Genomic DNA, 25,663 nt, shown 5'->3' with positions numbered 1-25,663 from the left:
GGGATCTGGCACTGAGGCAGTCACAAAACATGGCCTACAAGGCTAAGCTCAAAGTCCCTCTTCATCTCCCCCACCCTGGGCAACAAGCATGTGTACACTTGGGATGGCATTTCCCAGTGTCTCAGTGTCCCAACTGACCTCCTTGGTTATAACTCAGCCTCTGGGATCTTGGGGTCTTGTCTCCCCCACCCTCTGTCTGGTGTATACCATCAGAACTCATAAGCTCAAATGCTTATTCAACTGCAGGTACATAAATGCGTAAACGGGGGGTAAGAAGGAAACCACGGAGAATGGTGGGGACGGTGGTGAGTGGGAGAACACGTGCCCCATCTAAAGGGGACAGCTGTGTGTGGAGATGGGGGACCAGCTCTTTCAAATCCTCTGATTTAAGAGAAGCTGAAAATCCTGAATTTTTTTGGTAATCTCTCAAGATGAAATGTTGGCAATGCATTTTATAAACGTTTAAATACATTTGTGAGGCTGTGGCTTATGTTGGGTGAGGGTAATAACCATGAAGGTGGTGGAGGTGAGGATGCCATGGTGGGGGGATGTGGACTCTCCAAGGTCACAGCTGGTGGCCCTCTCACTTGCCTATCCACCCCTCCTCTTTCTCTTAGCCTCTCCCTGCTCTCTCCTCCCTTGCCCCAGCCACTTGCCCTGTGGCAATGCGCCCATGTCCCAGCCCCACTCCACTCGGGCTGAGATAGGCAGGTCCCCACTACCGGGCCCCACCTCACAACTTCTGCCCACACCACCCAGGAAAGCGGGTCACCCCTGTTCAGCTCATGCCTCCCAGCACCAGCCCTTCAGGCCCCAGCCCTGGGCAGAGTCAGAGGTCTGGACTCAGGCACCTGGAGCTGGGTCAGCTCTTTCTCCCGCTGTTGTCTCTTGCCTTGGTCCTGGCCCAGCAGGCACTGCCCTGGACTGAGCCAGCCCCTCTTCACAGTGCCCAGGTCTCCCCTATTTGGCAAGACAAACTCATCCCTGTGACAGACATTTACTAAACGCTGAACTCAGTTCTCAGCACTGGAGAGAGAGAGGAATGAACAAGCTGCATACTGTCCAGCCCACGGGGCTCACAGCCTACCTAGGTGGGGAAGATAATCCATGAACATGTAAACAAGCGACCTAATCAGATGACTTCAGGTTGAGAGAAGTGCTTTGCAAAATAATAAAACGGAGTGAGGTAGATGAGGGTGATGGGGTGGGTCAGGAAGCCTCTGAGGAGGGGACAGTTTGAGTTGGATCTAAATGCCAAAAATGCAGCCATGGGAAGATCTGGAGGCAAAAAGGAAGTGCAAAGGCCCAGAGGTGAGAACAACCTTGGGGTTTTGAGGAACAGGAAGAAGCTAGTATGAAATGAAGTGTTGAGAGGAGGCCAGAGGGAGGTTGAGACAGCCCTCGAGGAGTGGTGATGGTGAGGCTTGGACTTTCATTTCATTTCAGTGTTGCTGGCCGGGGAGCGGCGGCGGGGGGTGGTATGTTGGGCGCGGGGAGAAGGGGGACAAAACCTGCTGGTAATGTTGGAGCTGGGTAATGGGTACATGGAGTCCATTAAATTAGTCTCTTTCTTTCAATGTATGTTTGAAAGTTTTCACTAAAAAAAGTTTAAAACATAAAAGATAAAACAGTGATTTTTCATATTATGATTATCAACCTCTCTATTTCTGAGAGAGGACTATGCCAGCCAGCAGCAGGGAATCCCGCCAGAGGCAGCAGAAGGCACAATAACGCCAAGGCCTCCCTCCCCCTTTCCTGGCTCACAGGCCCCAGTCCGGCGAGTTCAAAGTCGGCTGCCTGGCGAGAACAGCCAGCGGGCAGAGCGCGGCGTCGGAAAGGGAAACCGGGGGGCTTGAGACGGGGTACCCAACCCAGGGAGAGAGCTACAAACGAGCCCCGCCCAGCCCTGGCTCGCAGCAGGGGCGCACCACAACGCACTCAAACTCTGGCCGCTCCGCCTGCGCACTTTTCCCGGGAACTTGTGGTTCTGGAGTTGGAGTCCAGGCTCCGCCCCCGCCGCGCGCCAGGGCTCCAATTGGCGGAGCTGCCGCGAGGGGCGTGTCGGGGAGAGTTGGAACGCGTAGGCTTGGGCGGTTGGGGTTATCCCCAGATGGCGAGAGGAGCGGCGCGGCCGAGTGCGGTCTGACACGCAGGCTGCAGGGCGGGGCGCGCGGGGCCCAGGCCGAGGAGGTAAGGATCCCCCGCCGGGCTGCGACGAGCAGAGCAGGCGGGCTTCCGGCCGGCCGGCCGCCTCCAAGCTCCCCGGGCCGCCTCGACTATGGCCCCGGGGCTGGGGCGGGGCGGGCGCACAGCCAGGACCGTCTCGGACTCTGGCCCCGAGCAGAGGCGCGGAGCAGGGCGCTTATTACTGGCTGGTCGGGCTGGAGGCGGGGCGGGGTCTGCAGGGGCTCCAGGGATAGCGGGGTGACAACAGGTAAGGGGTCTCCGGGGTGAAAACAGGTTAGGGGTCTCCGGGGTCGAGGCAGGGCCCCCGGGGTATGCGCGACGTGAGAGCGGAAAAGGTCAGGAGGCGCCCGTGGGCGTTGAGCCCTGGGGCAGAGGGATCTCAGCGCTCCCGCTGTTCGGAGATGGTTCAGGGTTTCCTGACTCACGCCGTCGTCGGTCCCAGTCTGCGGGGTGTGGAGAAGTGGGCTGAGATAGTTGCCCCAGCGAAGGGGGGAAGAGAGGGAGGGTGGAAGCGCCTTCCCCGTGACCTAGGTGCTCGCTGGCCTCTTTCATTTAGGAACCGCCTGGCCCCTGAAGCGTGTGAGTTTGTGACTTTTGGTGGGAGCTGTCAAAGGAAACAGGGCCGGGCTTAATATCCCATTTCACAGAGGAAGTAACTGAGGCAGGCCCAGAGAGAGGTGGCAGTTCCTTCCCAGCCTGCAGTCACCTGGAATCTCCTTCCCTTTCTCTCGCCTGAACACCTGAAGAGCTGTGCAGGGGGAGAGTTGTCATCAGCCCCTTTTGCAGGTGGGAAAAAGGACGCTTTGAGTCACACTGAAACTGTTTTGTTTGTTTTTTATAAATTTTATTTATTTTTGTCTGCATTGGGTCTTCATTGCTGCACGCGGGCTTTCTGTAGTTGTGGCAAGCTGGCTTCTCATTGTGGTGGCTTCTGTTGTTGCAGAGCGCGGGCTCTAGGCGCGCAGGCTTCAGTAGTTGTGGCTCACTGGCTCTAGAGTGCAGGCTTCAGTAGTTGTGGCGCATGGGCTTAGTTGCTCCGCGGCATGTGGACTCTTCCCAGACCAGAGCTCGAACCCGTATCCCTTGCATCGGCAGGCGGACTCTCCCGTTGCGGAGCACAGGCTCCGGACGCGCAGGCTCAGCGGCCATGGCTCACGGGCCCAGCCGCTCCGTGGCATGTGGGATCTTCCCGGATCGGGGCACGAACCCGTGTCCCCTGCATCGGCAGGCAGACTCTCAACCACTGCACCACCAGGGAAGCCAGCAGGCGGATTCTTAAGCATTGTGCCACCAGGGAAGTCCCTGAATTATGCATTTGACAGCATGTGGTGGTATAGATCAGGGGTCTGCAAACTTTTTTTGTGAAGCGCCAAATAGTAAATATTTTAGGCTTTGCAAGCCAGTCCCCATCGCATGCGGCTGTTTTCCAATAAATTGTATTTAGAAAAACTGGCAGTTGTTCAGACTTGATATAGATTTGCCACTCCTGGTGTAGATCATGTGTGACACCTCGACTGTCAAGCACAGAACCCTGGCCACCCAGTGACACTTAGGGCATGGCTCACTCACTGAGAGCACCTTTGGCCCGGCTCAGGTGGTGGGATCACTTGTGTGCAGGAAGGCCAGCCCAGGAGCCTGCCCTCCTTCCAAAACCTGCAAGAAAGAGCAGGTCTGTTTACTTCCCTGTTCCCAGACACTGGCCCTTCGAGAGTGTCCACCTTCTGTCAGCATCTGGGGTACCACGTGGGGGTCAGCACAGGCTGTCCTGGGGCAGGCGGCCCCAAAAGGAGTGGGCACAGGCTCAGCTCTCTCCTCCCCTGTTCTAAGGGAGGATGGTTCACTTCCCTAGTGAGAACAATAAGAACAGGATTCCCCATCTGCTGGGAGGGGTGGGGGATGGGGAGGTGGGGATGCTGCCTCATCTACCAAGAAGATCTCCAGGGGACTTCCCTGGCGGTCCAGTGGTTAAAACTGCGCGCTTCCACTGCACGGGGTGCGGGTTCGATCCCTGGTGAGGGAAAGAAGTGAGGGGCGCGGTCAAAAAAAAAGAAAAAGAAAATCTCCAGGCCATGTTATAGCAGGTGTGAAGTTCTGGTCGTGGCAGACCTGGTAGGCAGATGTGGGGGAGCCCCTCAGGAGGATGCTGTCTGCCCGGCCCCTCACCCCAGCTGGTACTCGCTGCAGGCCCACAGAGGAGGGGGCACAAGAGCCTTCCCACTACCCCAGTCAGTGTGTGGAGTCAGCTCGGAGCCCAGACCCCTTTCATTGTCACCAGGTACTCCCCACCCTTCCTGCGCCATGTTTTGCCGCCAACAGGGCCTGGAGGGGGTCTGTAAACCACTGACTAGGGACAGAGCAGTGTGGGGCATCCTGGGGCCTCCTACAAGGGACGGGGAGACAGCGTTGTAGGCCCTCCCCTGCCCAAAGCTCTCCCCTCCCTGGGCGCTGTTCCTCACTTCCTCCATGGTGCCCACCTGGGTAGCATCTAGTCAGAGGTGGACCTGGGCAAGTCTGCCTCCAGAGCTCACCCACTGTGGGGGGCATCTGCTCTTCTCTCCACATAAAGTCTGTCTGCTCAGTGCTGAATGTGTTAGGCCTCGGCGTGTGGCTGCAAGATTGGGTTTTCACCCAGTTCTGCCAGGTGGCTGCCAGGTGTATTGGAGGGAGCAAGTGGCATTCCGTCCTCAGATGTTCATCCTGGCATGTCCTGCAGCCTGGGCCCTGCTGCTGTGAGGTCAGGGGAGGCCCAGCCTGGTGACCCGCTGTGAGGCCAGTAGAGCCCAGAGCTCTGACCCAGACATTGTACTGTAATTCTTTTCTTTTTGAGGACCTTAAATGTAGAAAGAGAAAGAAAAAGCTCATGTTCCAACTTCGCAGAACTGACTGGTATTGGGATTTTATCACATTTGCTGCTGCCTTCTTTTAAATGAAAGAAATAAAATTTTCTTCTGCTTTTGGTTTGTATCTATCTTTTTTTTTTGAAAACCGTCTTAACTGTTTTTAAGCTTACAGTTCAGTAGTGTTAAGTATATTCCTATTGTTTTGAAATATCTCCAGAATTCTCTTCATCTTACAAAACCAAAACTCTGTACCCATTAAATAACAACTCTCCTCCACCACCACAGCCTCCGCCTGGACCCCGTTCTTCCTCCTCCTCCACCCCCAGCCCTGGTAACCACCTTGCTACTTTCTGTTTCTATGAATTTGACTACTATAGATACATCATATTAGTGGAATCATGCAGTATTTGTGTTTCTGGGACTTGCTTATTTCAGTTGGCATAATGTCTTCAGTGTCCATCCGTGTTGTAGCAAGTGACAGGATTTCTTTTTAAGGCTGAATAATATTCCATTGTATGTCTATACCACCTTTTGTTTATCCACTCATCCATCAATGGACGCTTGGGATGCTTCCATCTTTTGGCTGTTGTGAATAATGCTGCTATGAACATGGGTGTGCAAATACCACTTGGAGATCCTGCTTTCAATTCTCCTGGGTAAATAAGCAGAAGTGGATTGCTGAATCATATGGCAGTTCTATTTTTAATGTTTAGAGGGACCTCCATACTGTTTTCCATAGTGGCTGCACCAGTTTACATTCCCACTAACAGTGCAGGAGGGTTCCAACTTTTCCATGTCCCTACCAACACTTATTTCCTGTTTTTTTGATAGCAGCTATCCTCATGGGTGCGAGGCTCCATCCTATCCATTTTTATTCGCAGATATAGTTCTTGAACACTTTTTAAATGTTGCGTAATTTCTGCATACATGGTGTCATACAGACCATTCTGCAGGTTGCTTTTTCCACTCAGCATTTGGTGTCTGTTGTCGCTCCATGTTGACCCACGTGAATCGGGTGGAGTCACTGTAAACGCCAACAGTAGCCCATTGTGTGAGTGCACCCAGCTCACCCTTTGTTCTGCCCTTTCCCCTCTGCCAGGCATCTCCATTGTCGCTGCTGTAGGTCCCAAAGTCACTGCTCTTGGTGCCTCTCCCTCCTTTGCTACACTCTGAGCTCCTCCAGTGGAGCCCTCATTCAGCCCATCCCGGGGCCCAGCACCCAGCCCAGGGGTCCTGGGGGTGGCCTCTGGAATGTTACCAGACTGTCCACAGCAGGGATGCAGTGACTGGTCCTAGCAGGATAGCCCAGGGCTGTCACCCATAATCAGCTAGGTTTGCAACATGCAGCCGAGATCAGCAGCCTAAAAATAGTGGTTCTTACATAAGGTGGTGTGGACAGCACTTCTCAGGATGGCTTGTGGTCTGAAAGGGGCAAGGGGTGTGTGAGTCGGGGCTGAGCACCCCTGTTGTGTAACGCATCCAGCCCCTGCGCTGGCCACACTTCAGCTCCCCACAGGTAGCCTGACTTACGGAACTGCAGTGTGGTGACCCAGAAACTCTGCGTGTGTGATCAGTTTGGCCAGGGGTGTGCTGTGTGTGCCTGTACACTTGTGCACACATGGTGGTGGCGGCAGCAGCGGCTGCGGGGTCAGCTCTCATCTGCTTCCTCTTCAGAGATAGGAGGTGCTGGCTCCTTCCTCCTGTGGGGGCCCCAGGGAGCTTTGGTTCATGCACTGGCCACTCACGAAGCGCCTACTATGTGCTTGGAACTGTTCCAGACATTGGGGATACAGCAGTGAACAAGGAAAGGCTCCTGCTGTGATGGAGCTTAGAAGTGGGTGAGGGAAATAGAAAACACGCAAGCAAATGATGGATAGACAAGAAAATATCAGGTCCTGGTAAGTCCTGTGAAGAAAAAGCAAAATAGGGTAACATCCTACAGAAAAGGTTAGCAAACTTTTTCTGTAAAGAGTAAATTTTAGGTTCTGTAACCATGTGGTCTCTGTCACAGCTCTCAGCTCTGTTATTGCAGCAGGAGAGCAGCACAGACAATTGTAAATGAATGATGTGGCTGTGTTCCAATAAAACCTTATACATGAAACCAGATTTGACCCTCAGGCCATGGTTTGCTGACCCTGTCCTGGGTAGGAGGAGAAGCTGCCTGAGCTGGGGTTGTCAGAGAGATGCTTTCTGAAAGGGAGGTAGCCTTGCTGTCAATTCACTGGTGGAGTTGTGTGGTGAGAAGTGAGCAGACTGGGGCCAAGTGTGAGACAGAAAAATGATGGAGCTTGCTCATGGGTTGAATGGGGGTACAGGAAAGAGGAGATTCAAGGCGGAGTCCTAGATTTGAGGCTTCAACAACTAGGTGAATGGTGGTTTGTTTCTGGAAAAGAAGAGGAGCTGGTGGGAGGTCACGGGGGCAGCTCAGGGGAGAGCTGGGACTGCAGGCTTGCCCTGGGGTCAGCGGTGTTTGGGTGTCCTCAAAGCTGTGAGTCTGGTGGGTTAAAGGGAATGGGTATGGACAGGGCAGAGGGGGCCCAGGTGAGATCTGGGGCTACCACATGGAGCGCTTGGCAGAGGAGGATAGAGGCCTCCTGCCCCATGGGGGAAGGCTCTGAGCAGCACCGTCTCCAGGGCTGCAAGCTCCAGGCTGCCTAGTTACTAACAGAGCCTCAGTTTCCTCCTGTCAAGGGGGGACCTACCTGCTACGGTTGGTGTGAGGACTAAATGAGGTAGTCATGCTTGACATGGAAGAAGCACTCAGCAGTGGTACCTGTGATGATGATGGTGGTGACCACTGGGCTCATGGGCTGAGTGAGTGGGTTGCAGGGTCTACGATGCTTTGTCTTGGTAGATGGGGGGTGGGGGGGGGTGGGGGGGGTCACTGACAGGTTGGGGTTGCAAACACCCCATTGCCTGGCATTCCCCATCCTCGTGCATGCACCTGCACCCTTCCGCCTGGGGCAGGCCCAAAGTGCCGGGTAGTCAGTGCTCCTGGAAGCCTCTGAAGGGAGTTGGGGCTCAGTATCCTTGCCCCTTGGGTGGATGGTGTTGAGGCCTGTTCTACCCTGTTTTCCAAGGCTCCCCAGGGGCTCGAGCCCCCACTTCTCAGTCACACATCTTTACTGCTGCCTTCCTATCCCGGGCTGGCTTCCACACGCCCCTCACTGGGGTGGGGGGTTCCCCCTTCACCTCCCAGTAACTCCTTGTCTAAGGGTCGTTTTCTGGGGCAGCGAGTTTCCTTGGTTGAGTGGCCATCTGGGCCTGCAGTGGGCTAATTAGTGGGTTGTCTGACGGATGGGTTGGTGAGCTGGGGGTTAGGGGGTGGTCTTGACCACCCCCGCCCCCCCCCCATGTCTGAGCAAGCTGACGCCTCCTCTGCTGCTCCTCCCACAGCCGAGTGGCCGAAGATGGTGGACTACCTGGCGAACACGGAGATCAACAGCCAGCGCATCGCGGCTGTTGAGAGCTGCTTCGGGGCATCGGGGCAGCCACTGGCCCTGCCGGGCCGAGTGCTGCTGGGCGAGGGCGTCCTGACCAAGGAGTGCCGCAAGAAGGCCAAACCGCGCATCTTCTTCCTCTTCAACGACATTCTGGTGTACGGCAGCATCGTGCTCAACAAGCGCAAGTACCGCAGCCAGCATATCATTCCGCTGGAGGAGGTGACGCTGGAGCTCCTGCCCGAGACCCTGCAGGCCAAGAACCGCTGGATGATCAAGACGGCCAAGAAGTCCTTCGTGGTGTCAGCCGCCTCCGCCACCGAGCGCCAGGAGTGGATCAGCCATATCGAGGAGTGCGTGCGGCGGCAGCTGCTGGCCACGGGTCTCCAGCCCAGCACGGAGCACGCGGCGCCCTGGATCCCCGACAAAGCCACGGACATCTGCATGCGCTGCACGCAGACGCGCTTCTCGGCGCTCACCCGACGCCACCACTGCCGCAAATGCGGCTTTGTGGTCTGTGCCGAGTGCTCCCGCGAGCGCTTCCTCCTGCCGCGCCTCTCGCCCAAGCCCCTGCGCGTCTGCAGCCTCTGCTTCCGTGAGCTGGCCGCCCAGAAGCAGCAGGAGGAGGTGGAGGAGCTGGGCACCGGGGCCGCCGGGCAGCCGGCCTACCTGGCCGGGGCTGTCTGCGGAGCGTCCAGTGGAGACGACGATGACTCAGATGAGGACAGGGAAGGCAGTGGGGATGGTGACTGGCCCAGCCGCGTGGAGTTCTACGCCTCGGGAGTCACCTGGTCGTCCTTCCACAGCTGACCCCAGGTCTGCAGACATGCGGGAGGGCTTCCCTAGTCACTTCGGCATCCAAGCAGATGCCATTGACTGGGCCCCTGAGAGGGCAGAGTTCCCCAAGCTGCCCGGCACCCTGAAGGGCCCTTCCCCATGGGACCCTACCCCACGGGGTGGTGGGCACAGTGGAAGTGGCTCTTTTTCTCTGAACCCCCAGTGCCTCTTTTTGGATACTGGCATCCTTCTAGTTCCACTTCAGGTAATTACCTTTTCATTTAGCAAACCCAAAATACTTAGGCCTCTTGGGAACAAATGTCGTTTCTCGGCCCTTTGAGCTGTTGATCCAGATGATCCCTTGAATTAGACAAACTCAGGAAGCTTTAGGGGCCAGAGAGAAGGTTGCACTGGAGTGAGGTCCCCTCCTCTCTGAGGCCTTGAATCCTCAGACCTGGCCCCGCCCCCCTGCAGGAAAGACTGTGGGTCCTGAGAGGCCTCCAGGAAACCAGTGCCTGCCCACCTGCCTTGCTGATGCCCACCTGCCTGGCTGGCTGGGCCTTGTCAAGGCAGGCATGTGGGCTCACCCAGAGCCAGGCAAGAGACTGCCATGCTGTGGGTGCCCGCCAGGCCCAGGAACTGCAGCCTGAGCTCCCCGTGGTCCAGAGTGGCCTGCCAAGCCCTTTGGCCCAGTCTCACCTCCCTCCAGGTGTCTGATGCCTCGCAGTCCTGTCCTCATCCCTCCCTGTGCTGGAGAAAGCAGTGTTTTGTGTTAGGACTCGTAACTGCAAGTGACAGAAACCCTACCCAGACTGACTTAATAATAAAAAGAAAGTTTATTGACTCATGTGTTTGCAAAGTCCAGGAGTGTTCTTGCTTCAGACACACCTCTGTGATTGAGGACTGAAACCATGCTAGGTGGCAAATGTCAACAACTGTCCGCCACTCTGGGCATTCCTGAGAACGCTGGCAGTTCCAGTGGGGTCAGATGTTTGCGCCACACCGTGGTTGATTCCCAGGGACAGAGCCCCGTCCATCCAGGCGCTGTGACTGTAGCCCAGCACCTGCAGCCCTGTTCACTTGGTGTGAGTTATCTAAACAGCCAGACAGCAAGTAAAGGAAACAAGGAGCCGCTTGGCCAGCTCTCCATGAGCCTTCCAGGTTTAAAGCTCTCCCATGTGGCCTCCTGCTCTGCCCCCCCCGCCCCACCCCCCCCGAGGATGGTGCCATTGAGTGGGGAGGTCCCAAGTGCAGCAACCTGCCATGCTCAGCTAGTGTGCGTTGGGGCTGGAGCTTGAATGGCAGCCACCTGATGCCTGGCCCACACCTGGCCACGGAGTTGTGGTCCTTCAGGACAGTCTCCTGTACCAGTCTTCCCCCCCGTCGCCTGGCTGGCCTTGGCCAGAGCCCACTGGGCAGAGAGGGGATCACCGTCAGAAGTGGTGACTTTGGGGCCAGGAAAGCTGCCCCCAGCCCACACTGTGCAGTGCCTGAAAGCCCACCATCAGCTCCAGTCCCTGGGTGAACAGTTGTCCTCCCGGCCCAGTTCTCAAACGTTCACTTGCAGACAGAACCCTGAGAATCTCCTTTGAATGCTAACTCTGATTCAGCAGGCCAGGTGGGCTCCAAGGGATGGCAACACTCCAGCCTACTCTTGACAGGAGCCACCCATATGAGGTAGGGTGGGGGGGCAAAGTGTGAGGCACCCAGGGCCTGCCTGTGGCCTAACCCTCAGGGCAGAGGGACTGGGTGGGGAGGGTCAGAGGTGCTTCCAAGAACTGACGAGTCCTTGGCCTCCCTGAACCACACAAACTGGTTCAGGCAGTTCTGCCTGGGCAGAGGGTTCAGGGCAGGCAGGTTACAGGGTGCAGGGCAACTTACCGAGGCCAGATCGGTGTGAAAGCCCGGGCCAGCCAGTCCTATCCCTTCACCCAGGGTTGGTGCCCAGGCAGGGAGTGCCCAGCTCCAGCCACTGGCCTCTTGGTCACTGCCCCACTCCCCTAGAACCTCCCTTGCCTGGTAAACGGGGAGTAGAAGCACCAGGACAGTGTTCCTTTGGACAGAACACAGCATTTCCATACCTGATTCCAGGCACCGGCAGCCTCCATAGCTACCTGCCAAAGGGGCACACGGCACAGAACCCCAGGCAGGTGAGGCCATGCCCTCCACACTCGGGCTGGACAGGTGCCGGCTCGGCCCTCAGCCTTCGACCTTCAGGCCTGCTTCCTTCACAACCCTAGCCACCAGGGCTGGGACAGGGCGGCAGCTTCCCTGAGCCCTGAGGCGTTAGGGCCTGTAAGGACCCAAGGGCTCAAGTGGCCAACAACCTTTGGAGGGCTTTCATTCACGCAGACTCACTCATGGCTGTATGCTGCATCATGGACTGGGGACACAGCCTGAGTGAGATGCCCAAGTTCTCGGCTCTCAACGAATGAATATACAGCCTAGCACAAGAGGCACAGAAGTGGGTGGCATCGGGCCTGGCGTGGGCTGTGATGGGGGCGTGGACTCGGGCATGGCGGGGTGCGGGAGGAGGGCAGCATTCCTTGAATAGTGAGAATGAGTGAGTGAGGCCAGTTGGGGAGATGGCATTCCAGACTCCAGATGGGGGAACAGCAAGTGCAAAGGCCCCAAGGAGGGGAGGATCCCATGTGTTCTGGAGCAGCTTGGCTGGACTGAGGCCAGAGAGGTGGTGGGGGCAGGTGGGATGCACCGGGAGCCACTGGAGCCTTTAGCAGGGCGGCAGGTCTGCTGTTGGCTTTCAGGAGCTTGCCCCGGCGGCTGTGTGCAGCTGGCTGAGGCGGGAGGATGGCCGTGAAGCCTCCTGCTCCCCCTGGGATCCCCAAGGGGTGGCCTAGGCTTTACTAAGGCCACATCTGCCTGCCACGGTAGATGGCAGAAGGCAAGCCTTGGCTGCCCTCAGCTTATCCCAAAGGGCTGGCCCCTACCCTGTTCTGCAAGACGCTCTGATGACAGCAGATGGTGCCCTCAGAAGCGCCCTGGGTGGAATGTTGCCCTGGGCCAGCGTGTGAGGTGGAGCAGTGATCAGGCCCCTGACCGCTGAAGCACAGAGGGGAATGTGTTGGAGGAGTCAGGACCTCCTGAAAGGGAAGATATGGGCCCAGGAAGGGAAGGCGCTGCCTCGGGAGACCCCATCTCTGACTCCTTACGGGTCTGTTTCCCTTCAGAGACAACCTAGTCAGCCTGGCTTGGGTCGAGAGTCAGGCCAGGTCCTGACTCCACCCACCTCACGCACAACCCCCCACCCTACTTGCCCATTCCCCCCACCGGCTGTTCTTAGCAGTAGCCTGCTGCCCAGCCAGGCCACACGGGTCTGCGCTTTCCTCCCCCACCTACCCAGTGGCACATGTTGTCCAAGACTCTGGAGTTGCCCTCAGGGCCACGTGGCTGGCCCTTGCCCTTGGCCACCATGCTGTCCCCACACGTGGAGGAGGTCAGGAGTTCTCAGGCTGAATCAATGCCTGGCTGTTTATGGATGTTCCCTTTCCCCCAGGACGATGCTTAAGGTCTGGCAGAAGGGCTGAGTCTGCTGGACCTGCGTCTACGTCCTCTCAATCCCTCCTGGGGCTTCACTTGCAAGGCCTGGTAAGGGCACGAGAATCAACTGTCCTGCCAGCCAAGTACTCCTGTTCATCACCCAGGAATCTTTCCCCTCAACTGGGCATGGGCTCCGCGTCCCTGCCAGAGGCTAAGCCTGCTAACAGGCTTTGGACGCTGGGAGGGGCCTGCCTTGCCCCTCCTTCTCAGAGCGGCAGATGGACGAGGGTCTGAGGATCAGGCCCGGGTGTTTGAGGGGCACTGTGGAGCCCCTACCACCTTAGCACTGCCTGAGGCACCCTTGCTGGAATCAGCCCAGACGGAAGTCTGAAGTTGCTCCAGGTGGAAAGCCAACTCACAACGGCGACCTCAGGGCATTTGGGGACTGACTGACAGGCAGGCCTCCCTTTAGAGTTTAGCCAACTCCTAGGCAGGGGTGCTATGTTCCTACAGGACTCAGCTATTAGGGAAGGGATTTTTAGATGCTGAGTTTTCTTAAATAGGGCCCACTGCATGTGTGCTGATAACATTTGGGTGCTTTCTACCACAGGCAGGCAAAGGATTCACAGAACCCAAGGAATCTTATCCCTCCTGGATGATGATGATGGCGGGTAGTGGTGCTGATAGGGTCTGTGGCTGCCACTTACTGAGACCCATCTGTGCACTGGTCCCAGAGAGGCAGACACAGGTCACACAGGCCATACTAAGGCCCTCAGGACAGCTGTTTGATCAGGGAGGGCTTCCTGGAGGAGGTGGTGTTTGGTTGAGCCTCAGAGGAGGGCAGGACTTTATCATAGAGGGTGGTAGTCTCCATGAGGCCTGGGAGTCTGGGTCTTTTTGTTAACCATCCCCTCCTGTCCCTGGCATTAATTTGTTGACTGAATAAATGAATCAAGTAAGAAATAGGCTGGGGGCACTGGGGCAGAGGGGATGACAAGGAAACGGGAATTGGGCCTCATTCCTGGAGCCCCCAGTCAAGGCACTGGATGAGAACCCTGGCCTCTTTCTGGAGGGTTGGAGACCAGCCCCTCCCCCAAGACACTGATTGTTGCCTTCTCAGGCAGGGCAGGAAGTGCCCATCCACCCCCACCCACCCAGGCAGAGCTTTCTGGAAAGGTGTCATCACACCTGTTTGCAGGGATACAGTGGCTCCCTCGGGGATGGCATCCAGGTTGGCATCAGAGGATTTCTGGTGGCCTGGCCTCTCTCCTGCCCCAGCCTGTTCTCTGGGACACGGCCACAAAGAGGCTGCAGGGCGGGTCAGGGCCACTCTCGGGCTCAGCCACTGGGCAGGGTGGGAGTGGGTGCAAGGCTGACCCAGTTCTCAGCCAGGACCCAGGGTACCTCAGGCCACGCTTGCAAAGCAAAGCAGCCGCTTCCTCTGCCCTGGGCCTGCAGGAAGTGGCCTTCCTGAGGGCTGTGGGCAGGGGAGGGGCCGCCTCTGTGTCTGGGGCTTTTCGCACCTGGCTGGCAGGCTCTGGGCTGCCTGAAGCCTCCCTCCTCAGTGCTCACCGCCTGGCCTTTGCCTCTTTCTGTGCCCAGGCCCGCAACTGTGACAGGGCCGCTGCCCTCCACCTAGGCGCCCTGCTTCAGCCCTGAGCAGACTCAGTGGGACCTGTGCTCAGAGGGCAGAATGTGGGGTGGGGGTCAGAGGTGGGGGAGAGGGGTCTGCCTCACTAAGACCAACTGACCCAGGCTCTGGGCTTCTCTGGGCTACTTGCTATCTCTGTGCCATGAACTTCCACCTCTGCCCATGAACTTAGCCCTCCTGTGAACCCCAGTGCAGCTGCCACCTCCACTCTGCTGCCTTCCTAGGATGCCCCAGGTCAGCATGGCTGTCCCATTTATGCTCCCAGAGCACCTGCAGCCCTGTTCCAGCTTCCCCACCCTCTGTCCTCCCGGAGGTGCCTGAGTGGGCCTCTGCCCATCAAAGCTGGCCCTCAAGTCTGAGCCGCTCGAGGGCAGGGGGCAGCTGAGTCATCATTCATCTGCGGCCCCCACAGCTCCCAGCACAGGCCCAGTGCCCCTGGCCATTCCACAGATGCTTCTCTTCTGGGGGAGGTAGCCTTGTGACTTGCCCTAGCTCCCGGGGGCCATTGGCAAGATGCTGGGTTCACAAGGACAACCCCTGCGGCCACAACTGCCCCCATCGGCTTGGCCTAACCTGCTTGTCTGGCCTGCATCGGCGCCTGCACTCAGGCCTTCTAGCCAGACACTGGGGTGTCTTCTGGCCCTTCCCTTGCCTGTCCCCCACCCTTTTGCCCTTCCAGGCCACCCAGGTCCGAACTGAGGGAGTCTGTGGTGCACTGAAGCACCGAAGGAGCTTCCTTAGGGCCTTGGAGGGAGCAGTTCACACAAGTCCATGGAGCTGGACGTGGACCAGGCAGGGCGCCCCCGTCCCCAACACAGACACCTCCAGCCCCTCTCGGCCTGCCTCCTCCTTTTCCCCTCCTGGACTCCCCATCTCAAAGCCTCAGACTGGCTTTGGGTGAGTCTAGAAGGGTGGAACAGACAGTGAGGACGCAGGAAGGAGAGGAGAGTGAGGCCCACGGGAGGCTCTTGGGGCTCTTCCCCGCCCCCTTCACAGGCCCCCAGGGCAGGCGTGTCCCCGACACGCGAGTCAGGGTCAGTGCCGCACGAGAAGCAGTGGCCAGATCCCATCTCCTGCTGGCTGCTCTCCACACCACAGAGCCCAGCTCTGACCGGAATGTTCCAACACTAAAGACAGAAAGGCAGGCGCGCAGGCGGGGGTGGGGGGGACAGAGGGAGGGCAGGCTGAGCCAGACGTTTCTGGGCAAAAACAAGAGGAAATTTCAGTCCTTGGAACGTCAGCTTAGGGATCCTGCCAGAAATTCTGACCCCAAAGAACAGGCTTTCCAGAGACCGGTTCCTGCCCACCGTGGCTCCCAAGCAGGGAGGGGTGGGAGTGGGGGCCTGGGGCCAGCCATCCTTGCCACCCATTCTTTCTCAGTACAGAGGGTCCTCTGGCTGCCCACAGCAATGCCCAGGGCTGAGGAAATCAGGGTCCCAGGGTTCTGGCTCACACACACACACACACACACACACACACACACACAAACTTTAAGTAGTTTGTAAATTACCAACATTCTAAAATGCCAAAATGCCTTCCTTTGTATCTCAACCAAGGCTCCTGGGGTCCCCACCCCCCCCTCAGGAAGTGGAAGAACCCATCAGGCTTGGTCTAAGACCAGCCACTAGCTGACAATTTCTTTCCCCAACACCTGAGCTGGAGTAGAAGTCAGAGTTGAAGCAAAGGCACTCAGTGAGAGGGAGGGGGCCTGGGGGGCCACAGCGGAGGCAGGGCTCACGGGCGCCCAGCACTGAGTGGGGCTGGTGTGCAGATCGTCACCCCAGGACAGGGCCAGGATCCCCGTGCTCTTTCTGTTCTGCACTCATGCTGTGTCCTCACCTGGAAACACCAGTTTGCTTACTGCTCCCTACCCCCTGCTGCTGGAGCGAGTTCACGGGGTGGTGGGCACCCGTGGCTCACCTGAGTGCATGTTCCTCCCTCGGGCGGTCACACTCTGGTATTCCCTGGTGTGAAATAATACAAAAAATATATATTCGTCTCTGCCCCCAGTTCCTGGCACAGAGCTCCTAAAACCTTTGTAATTTCCCAAGTGATAAGAGCACAGGAGCATTTCTGACACAGAGCTCCTAAATCCCCTGGAACTTCCTGGGTGACAGCAGTGTCTCTTTTTCTAATGAAGCAACACTTAGTGGGCAGTAGAAAGACTGAGCCACGATTAGAAGCTTGGAACTTGTAGTCCCCCCGACCTCCACCATCCACGCAGACGGGGAGAGATTGAGTTAATGATCAATCATGATGAAAGCTCCATAAAAATCCCACAAGCGTAGCGTTGGGAGAGCTTCTAGGCTGCTCAACACGTGGAGGTGCTGGGAGGGTGGTGCACCCGGAGTGGGCACCCAAGCTCCACATCCCTTCCCACTCATCTCTTCATCTGGCTGTTCATCTGTATTCCTTATTATATCCTTTATAACAAACAAGTAAACAAGTATTTCCCTGAGTTCTGTGAGCTGTTCTAGCAAATTATCAAACCCAAGGAGGGGGGTCACAGGAACCCTGATTTAGAGCCAGTTTGTCAGAAGTACAGGTGACAACCTTGGACTTGGGATTGGCATTTGAACTGGGGGCAGTCTTATGGGACTAAGCCCTCAACACCAGTTAGTGCCAGAATGGAATTGAATTATAGGACATCCAGTCGGCGTCACAGAGAATTGCTTGGTGCAGGGAGGGGCGGGTTGGGTGAACCCCCGCACATCTGGTGTCAGAAGTGCTGCGAGTATGGTACTAACATGAGAGAAAATGAGATCACGGAGTGTTTTTCCCACGCCCCTGGGGAAGCCCTCTTCCTTACCTTTAGCCACATGTTTTGCTGCAGCTGACTCACCTACACCCTGGCTCTAGAAATGGGCACAGGACATGAGTCTGGACAACCAGTGCAACCATGGGACTAAGTGAGGAGACCTACTGAGAGCTGCGAGGGTCCTCCACCTGCGCAGGGAGAGGAGTGGTCCTGAGTCACGTGACAGGGGTCTCAGACCAGCTCTCAGGGAAAAGGACCAAGGAGTCTAGGGAAAGGGACCAGGTGAGGGTCTTGGGGCCCAGACTCACACCCAGAAAGAGGCTGTTGCCAAGACACTGTGCAGATTTCAATTCAGTTAGGGAGAAATCCACCCAATGATGAACAGCTCCAAGATATGTAAACAGAACATTCACAGTGATTGTTTCCTTTATTCAAGTCAAAAACAATGCGACGTCTCACTCAGGCAGTCTGTCTCACAAGCTGATTATCACATGAGTGGAGGAACAAACATAATTCAGATGAAAATCTGATTGGGGGAAACGAAGCCTGCCCAGCCCTCCTCAAGTTAGGAGAGCAATGATGCGGAGAGACCAAGTTCTTCAAGGATATACTTTGTGAAAGCACCCGTGTCCTCCAGGATTAGGTCCTAGGTAATTCGGCACATCGACCTCCTCTCCAAAGGTCAAGTAGTAAGCAGGTAGGAAAATCAACAGGTCTTCAGAGCATTACAAGGATGAAATTAGCACAGGGTCGGATATAAGACAGAGCAGTCATCTGTCTGGGTTACCACTCTGGGACTTTTGTTTTCTTTCTTCCTTCCTTCCTTTCTTTCTCTTCCTTCCTTCCTTCCTTCCTTTCTCTTCCTTCCTTCCTTCCTTTTTCTTTCTCTTTCTTTCCTTCTTTCTCTCTTTCTTCCTTCCTTCCTCCCTTCCTCGTTCCCTTCCTTCCTCCCTTCCTTCCTCTCTTTCTTTCTTTCTTTCCTTCCTTCTTTTTCTTCCTTCCTTCCTTCCTTCCTTCCTTCCTTTCTTTCTTCCTTCCTTTCTTTCTTTTCCTTTCCTTTCCTTCTCTCCTTCTCTCTTTCTCTATTTCTTTCTTTCTTTTTTTTCCTTCCTTCCTTTCCTTCCTTCTTTCTTCCTTCCTTCCTTCCTTCCCTCCTTCCTTCCTTCCTTTCTTTCTTTCTTACTATCAAGGTCTAACCTTCATTCAGAAAAGTGCACAAACTTCAAGCGTGCAGCTCAGTGAGACTTTGCACACTCTCACACACACCTATAAGCACCACCCAGATCAAGATATAGAGAGCATCTCCAGCACCCAGAAGGCTCCCTCAGTCCCTCCCAAGCAGTACCTGCCTCCAAAGGTAACTGATGTTCTGCTTTCTGTCACCACAGATTTTTTCCTATTTTTTTAAACTTCATATTGATGAAATAAAATTCATACTTTATGGCAAGACAAGAAAAATTTTAACGTAAAATTTTTCTCTGCCCATTTGGGCCTCCTCCCCTTAGTGTGTGCTGTGCATCTGCATTAACCAGACCTCCTTAGGAGATAACATTCCTCCTTAATCTCATCAAGGGTCACAACTCTTTAGGCGATAACCTTCTTTCTTAATCTTGCAAGGGGCCATGATGACCCATGACCCACTACTCGCTTTGTACTCAGAGATCTGGATTGTGTAAACTGTCAACAATATGTCATTTAATACACAGCCCTTTGTCTCAAAAACTTATGTAACTGTGCTTTGATCTCTAACAAGTGGAACAGTTCTTGGAGCTTTCTGAGAGGCTGTTCCTGGGTTATAATCCTCAGTCTGGTTCGAATGAAATTTTCTATTTCTTTCTTAGATCGACTGATCAACTTTTCTTCGACAACATGAATAGAATCACACTGTATGTATCTTTTTGTTCGGGTTTCTTTGCTCAACATTGTGTCTGTGAGATTCCTCTCGTCATTGTGGGTGATGTGGTTGTTGTTTTTCATCATAGTAGAGTATTCTACTCTGAGAACCCTCCACAATTGTTTATTCATTCTGTTGCCAGGCATTTGGGTTGTTTGCAGTTGGGGTTATCAATGAATGAGGGTTCACGACCAATCTTATAGATGTCTGTTGGTGGATGTAAGCCCTCATTTCTCTTAGGCACATAACTAGGAGTGAAGTTGCTGGGCCATAGGCGAGATGTATACATGGCTTTAGCAGATGCTACCCAACAGTTCTCGGCAGGAGGCAAACCAATTGGCACCCCACCGGCAGTAGATGAGGGTTCCAGTCGTTCCACGTTCTCACCAGCAGTTGGTGTTGTCTGTCTTTCCACTGCTGTCATTCTGGAAGGTTACTTGGCATGTAGGCCTCAGACACTGCGCTGACGTTGGAGCCAGCCTCACCAGGCACACGGGAGGCTGCCTTTTCTCTCGCACTTGGGTGGAGTGGATGTGTGAGATGGAGATGGTGTGGGAATTAGGCCTGGCCTGCGAGAAGCAGTCAGCCTGCATATGGGATGCAAAATGAGATGGGAGAAAACCTGCCTGCTAGCTTTTAAGTTTTTGTTTATTCATTCAACAAGTATTGATTGAGTACCTACAAGCACTGGGAATATAGCTGTGACCAAATCAGACAAAAATCCCTCCCCTCCTGGAGATCACACTATAGTGAAGAGAGGCAGGCAAATACAGTTTTTTAAGGTATGTTATACTGTATCTCTGGTGTCTTCTCCAGCACTAGGGTGATTTCCAACCAAGAGGGACCACACTATTTGGAAATGCTCACGCCTGTCCCTTGTCAGTTCAGCTCTGCTGATGTGCTTTTTCTTTTGTTTTCTGAAAAGATTATCTCAACACTCTTCTTGATATAGATGGTCTCTATATCATCTGGGAAAAGACGTCTGTAATGGAGTAAATGTGTAGGCATTGAGTGCTGTAGATGATAGCAACGCAGGGTAGGGGACAGTGAGGGCTGGGCAGCCACAGTTTCAGATCCAGTGGCCAGGCAGGGCTTCATTGAAAAGGTGGATTTAAGTTAAGACCTGAAGGAAATGAGGCAGATATTCGGGAGAGGGAAGAAACAAGTGCAAGTGCCTTGGGGTGGGAAGGTCGCTGCCCTGGTCCTGGAGCATGGAGGAGGATAGTATGGCTGGGGCAGAGCCAGTGGCCGGAGATAAAGAGATGAAGGAGATGAGGGGTAAGGGGGAGGGAGGTGAAGTAGGGGCCTGGAGGCACTGTAAGGGCTCTGGTTTTTCTCTGGAGTCAGACAATGGGAGTCATGGGAAGGCTTTCAGCTGAGAGGTGGCACAAGCTGACTCATCTTTTAGCAGGATCACGGGCTGCCATGAGCTTGACTAAGAGGGCCAGGAGGGTAGCTGGGAGATCACCGAGGAGGGAGAGATGATGGTGGCATGGACCAGGGCCCAAGTGGATGTGCTGAGAAGAGATTAAATTACGGATATACTTGAAGGAAGAACCAACAGAATTTGCAAATGGGATGGATATAGAATGTGAGAGAAAGAAAGACGTCAAAGCAACTGGAGGCATAAAGCCCCTTGTTTCTGAGATCCAGAAATCTGAAGGAGGAGCTGCTTTGTTGTTGTTGCTTGTTTGTTGTGGGTTTTTTGAGGACTGGGGAGTATGGTTTCAGGAGCTCAGTTTTGGAATGTAAAGTTGGGAAGATTAAGCGAGCAGTTGTATTTGAGGGACTGGAGTTCAGGAAGAAAGTCTGAGCTGACAAACACACTTGGGAATCTTCAGTGAGTGAGCAGGCTGTGCACAGGATGAGAGCCCCAGGGGGTGCTGCAGATAGAAGAGAGAAGGGGGGCTTCCCTGGTGGCGCAGTGGTTGAGAGTCCGCCTGCCGACGCAGGGGACACAGGTTCGTGCCCCGGTCCGGGAAGATCCCACATGCCGCGGAGCGGCTGGGCCCGTGAGCCATGGCCGCTGAGCCTGCGCGTCCGGAGCCTGTGCTCCACAACGGGAAAGGCCATGACAGTGAGAGGCTCGCGTACCGCAAAAAAAAAAAAAAAAAAAAAAAAAAAAAAAGAGAAGGGGTGAGCCCAGACGTGGCAGCAATGTAAGTGTCCATCAATGGATGAATGGATAAAGCTGTGGTGTACATATACAGTGAAATACTACTCAGCCACGAGAAACAGTGAAATCTTGCCATTTGCAACAACATAGATGGACCATGAGGATAATATAAGTGAAAAAAGTTGGAAGGTGAAAGAAAAAAAATCATATGGTATGATCTCACTCGTATATGGAATCTAAAAACTAAAACCAAAAAACCCCACAAGACCCCCAAAACAAATGAACAAACAAAAAAAACAAAACAAACTCATAGACACAGAGAACAGACTGGTGATTACCAGAGGGGAAGGGAGTTGGGAGGATGGGCAAAATGGGTGAAGGGGGTCAAATGTAAGGTGATGGATGGTAACTAGACTTTGTAATGAACACAGATGTTGAATTATAATGTTGTATACCCGAAACTTATATAATGTTATGTACCAATTTTACCTCAATAAAAAGAGAGAGGGAGGGAGAGAGAGAGGAGGGGTCAAGCAACGAACCTTGGACATTTCAGTGTTTACAAGTCAGGACTGGAGGTGGAAGCAGCAAAGATCAAGAAAGAGCAGCCGGGGAGGCTGGAGGAAACCAGGAGAGCACAGGGTCGGGGAGGCCAAGTGGAGAGGCGTGGTCAACTGGGCCAAATGCTGCCCACGGGTCGGGTAACATGAGGACTGAGAATGACCACTGGGTTTAGTAACGTGGAGGACAGTGACCTTGACAGGAGATCATTTAGTGGGGTAGTAGGAGCAGATGCCTGCCAGAAGGGGAAGAGACAAACTGGTGACAGTGAGTGTGGAAAACTCCTGTGAGGAATTCCACTGCAAAGAGAAAGAGAGGAATGGGTGGTGGCTAGAGGGGGCAGCAGTGCCAAAGAGAGTTTTTTTAAACAGCTTCATTGAGATATAATTCACATTGCATAAAATCCACCCTCCCTCTTTAAAGTATACAGTGCAGTAGTTCTTAGTATATTCACCAGCTTGTGCAACCGTCTCCATTATCTAGTGTCAGAACATTTTTGTCACCCCGAAGAGAAACCCCATGTCCATGAGCAGCCATTCCTCCTCTCCCCAAGCCCCTGGCACTCACTGATCTACTTTCTGTCTCTATGGATTTGCCTATTCTGGACATTTCATATAAATGGAATCATAGAATATGTGGTATTTTGTGACTGGCTCTTTCACTTAGCATATTTTCAAAGTTCATCCATGTTGTAGCATATATCAGTATACACATAATATAATTCTTCTTTATTCCCAAATAATATTCCATTGTATGTTATATACAATGTATATGCCACGTTTTGTTCATCCATTCACCAAGTGATGAACATTTGGGTTGTTAACACTTTATGGCTATTGTAAAAAATGCTGCTAATAAACATTCGTATACAAGTTTTTGTGTGGCCATATGTTTTCAATTCTCTTGGGTATATACATAGGAGTGGAATTGCTGGATCATATGATAATTCTGTTTAATATTTTGAGGAACTGTCGAACTGTTTTCCAAAGTGACTGCACCATTTCACATTCCCAACAGCAACATATAAATGTTCCAATTTCTTCCCATTCTCATCAACATTTGTTACTGTCTTTTTTATTTTTGCCATCTGAATAGGGGAGAAGTGGTATCTCATTGGGGTTTTGATGACCAATGATGTTGAGCATCTTCTCACGTGCTTATTGGCCATGAATATATTCTTCGGAGAAATATCTGTTCAAATCCTTTACCATTTTTAAATTGGGTTATTTGTCTTTTTATTGTTGAGTTGTGAGAGTTCTTTATATATTCTAGATAGTAGTCCCTTATCAGATACATGATTTGCAATTATTTTCTCCCATTCTGTGGCTTGTTTTTTCACTTTCTTGATGGTGTCCTTTGAAGCACGAAAGTTTTTAATCTTAATGAAGTCCTATTTATCTATTTTTTCTTTTGTCACTTATGATTTTGTGTCTTATCTAAGAACCCATTGCCTAATCCAGGGTCATAAAGAGTTATTCCTATGTTTTCATCTTAGAGTTTCATAGTTTTAGCTCCTACATTTAGGTGTATGATCCATTTTGAGTTAAAACGTTTTATATGTTATAAGGTAGGGGGTCATCCAACTTCATTTTTTTACGTGTTGTTCCAGAACCATTTGTTGAAAGGACAATTCTTCCCCACTGAATTTTCCTGGTACCCTTGCTGAAATTTTTGTTTTTTTAATATGGGAGAAATGCACATGTGCATGCTGATGGGACAGGTCTGTGCAGCGGGGGACGTGGCAATGAGGGGGAAGGAGGAAAATGACTGGAGCAGTGTCCTCAGGAGGGAGGGGGTGGGATCTGGTGTCCAGTGGAGGGGCTGGCCTGAGTCAAGAGCAAGGGCGGTTCAGAATACCAGGAGGAAAGATGGGCACAGATATAGGGAGTGAACATTCTCTTCCGGTTAATTCCTGTTCTCAGGGAACGAAGGTCATGACCTGAGGGAAGACAGAGGAGGAAGGGTTGGGAGCTGAGGAGAGGAGAGGCAGTGGGAGAGGCAGTGAACTAGGAAAACACAGCGGTGCTGAGTGAGACCAGTCATCGTGGGTAGGTGTCTTCTTTAGCCACATTCAGCTTGGCAGGTGCAGGCAGAAAGGGGGTAGAGATTAAGGGGTGCCATCCTCCAAGGCCTCTGAGGGCCACCTGTGCCTGGGACAGAAGGACAAGGCTGGTTCTTAGTGGCTGAGGATGTTCATCCAGGAGGGTCTTCACCCACGCACCAGGTCCACTTGTCATCTTAAGGCAGGGAGAAAATGCTGTTGCCCCTAAATCAGGTTAGAGAACAGGGATCTGGGAGGTCCCCAGTAAGCCTCCCCCTCCCAGCTTCCCACCTGCCGCAGTCTGCTCAGGCTGCCATAACAAAGCGCTGCAGACTGGCAGCCTAACCATGGACATGTATCGCTCGCAGTTGTGGAGGCTGGAAGTCCAAGAACAGGGTGCTGGCATGGCTGGGTTCTGGTGAGGGCTCTTGGCTTGCAAACGGCCCTCTCCTCCCTGTCTTCACATGGCAGAGAAAGAGACAGAGAGAGAGAGAGAGAGAGAGAGGGAGCTCTCTGGTGTTTCTTCTCGCAAGGGCACTAATCCCATTGTGGGGATGGGGGTCCCCACACCATGGCCTCACCTAACTCTAATTACCTTCCAAAGGCTCCATCTCCAAATGCTGTCACATTGGGGGTTAGGGCTTCTGCATATGAATTTGGGGGAGAAACAATTCAGTCCATAGCACCATCCAACCTGATCTTGACCTCTAACAAGGACCACAAACAAGCCCAGATGCTGAACTTCAGAACAGAGAAGTGACAGAAAGAGGTTCCTGGTCCTTAGAGGGATATGTCTATATCACTGGCAACCTAAGGGGAAAAGAAAAATCTTTCATCTTTATGTTTTCTGTTATGTATCTTACAGAGTGGTGATGCCTGACGTGGTAGCCACTGGCCACACGTGGCTTAGCACGTGGCTAGTCAGATTTGAGATGTGCTGTAATTGTGACATATACACTGAGTTTCGAAGAGATAATATAAAAATTTGGAAAATATCTCAATACTCTTTTCTATTGATTACGTGTTGAAATGATAATATATGTTGGCTATATTGGGTTAAAGTATGCTATTAAATTTATTTTTTACTTTTAAAAAGTGAGGTTACTAGAAAATCTAAAATTGTGTTTGTGGCTTGTATTATATTTCTATTGGACAGACCTTAGAGAGAAGACCCTGTATCCAAACAGCTCCCAGCATGGCTGGCCCTCCTGCCTTGGTCAGGCGACACACGTAACACCCCTAAGAGTTGTGCTCTGGAACCCCGCGCTGCAGTGGGACCTCGCCTCTGTAGGGGCAGGCTTGTGAGGACGCTGCTCGTGACGTGGCCTTGAACAGTTCCTGGGAGGAGCAGCCCCAGGGAGCTGGGGACCAGGCTGGTTCTTGCCTGGTTTGCGGATAGGTAAGTAACTCACATTTAAAAACACTAGAATCCCCTCAGGCACAAGATGCCCACACTCTGAGATTCTCATCCACCTGTGCCGCTTCCCCTGAGCCACACCCTTGGGGCACTGGAAGCCCTTGGGGTCACCAGCACTAGTTACAGCTTGTCTTTTTCTTTATTCCCCCCAAGCACATAAGTATGAAGTTGCTGTAAGGCAAATCATGCGCATGGAGCAATTCCACTGACTTTCATACACCCACCCCCATTTACTACTTATTAAAATTGGCTGTTAGTATTCCATTACATTGCCCACATACACAGTTTAACTATTTCCCTGTTGTTCAACATCAGAATTGTTTCCCTTTTTTACCTGCCATCATAAACAGCAGTGCTATGAATATCTTTATCTTTTTTCTGTTTGAATTATTTTATTGTAATATTTTCCCTGAAGTGAAATTGGTTGGCTGGAAAGTATATACAGTTTTATGGTTCCTGTGTCTTTTTTCCTTTAAATCACTC

General features: G+C 53.2%; 2 protein-coding genes across 8 annotated transcripts in view; both read left to right on the top strand.

The window, feature by feature from the left end:
• Positions 1 to 2,069: 2,069 nt before the first annotated feature.
• On the top strand, positions 2,070 to 10,122 carry PLEKHF1 (pleckstrin homology and FYVE domain containing 1). 5 transcript variants are annotated; one of them, XM_022585885.2, is made up of 3 exons: positions 2,070 to 2,190; positions 2,744 to 2,973; positions 8,424 to 10,122. In XM_022585885.2, the coding sequence occupies exon 3, from the start codon at positions 8,438 to 8,440 to the stop codon at positions 9,275 to 9,277; it is 840 nt and encodes a 279-aa protein (XP_022441593.1). In that variant the 5' UTR covers positions 2,070 to 2,190; positions 2,744 to 2,973; positions 8,424 to 8,437; the 3' UTR covers positions 9,278 to 10,122. The 5 variants fall into 5 exon arrangements, 4 of the variants coding, with proteins under 4 accessions (XP_022441593.1, XP_022441594.1, XP_022441592.1 ...); XR_002646314.3 differs by lacking the exons at positions 2,070 to 2,190; positions 8,424 to 10,122 and adding exons at positions 2,202 to 2,434; positions 3,283 to 8,413; XM_022585884.3 differs by lacking the exon at positions 2,070 to 2,190 and adding an exon at positions 2,226 to 2,434.
• Positions 10,123 to 15,535: 5,413 nt separating this feature from the next.
• Positions 15,536 to 25,663, top strand: part of LOC149744624 (uncharacterized) — a 29,532-nt gene continuing 19,404 nt past the window's right edge. Inside the window, exons 1-2 of one of the 3 annotated variants that reach the window (XM_089902975.1) lie at positions 15,553 to 19,037; positions 24,920 to 25,162. The gene's annotated coding sequence lies outside the window, so the exon portion shown is untranslated. Of the gene's footprint in view, positions 25,163 to 25,663 lie in introns of all 3 variants that reach the window. The other 2 variants (XR_016390953.1, XM_089902976.1) reach the window with 2 other exon arrangements.

Source organism: Delphinapterus leucas, chromosome 20 (genome assembly GCF_059928025.1).
Source record: "Delphinapterus leucas isolate spDelLeu-1000000601 "Yukka" chromosome 20, BTC_Dleu_Yukka2, whole genome shotgun sequence".
Lineage (NCBI taxonomy): Eukaryota > Metazoa > Chordata > Mammalia > Artiodactyla > Monodontidae > Delphinapterus > Delphinapterus leucas.
Note: the sequence above shows the minus strand (reverse complement) of the source record. Positions and strands in the feature narration are given on the sequence as shown.

Bases quoted from the DNA above. Each gene is read 5' to 3' on its own strand.
- PLEKHF1 (XM_022585886.2), top strand. From the start codon at position 8,438: ATGGTGGACTACCTGGCGAACACGGAGATCAACAGCCAGCGCATCGCG.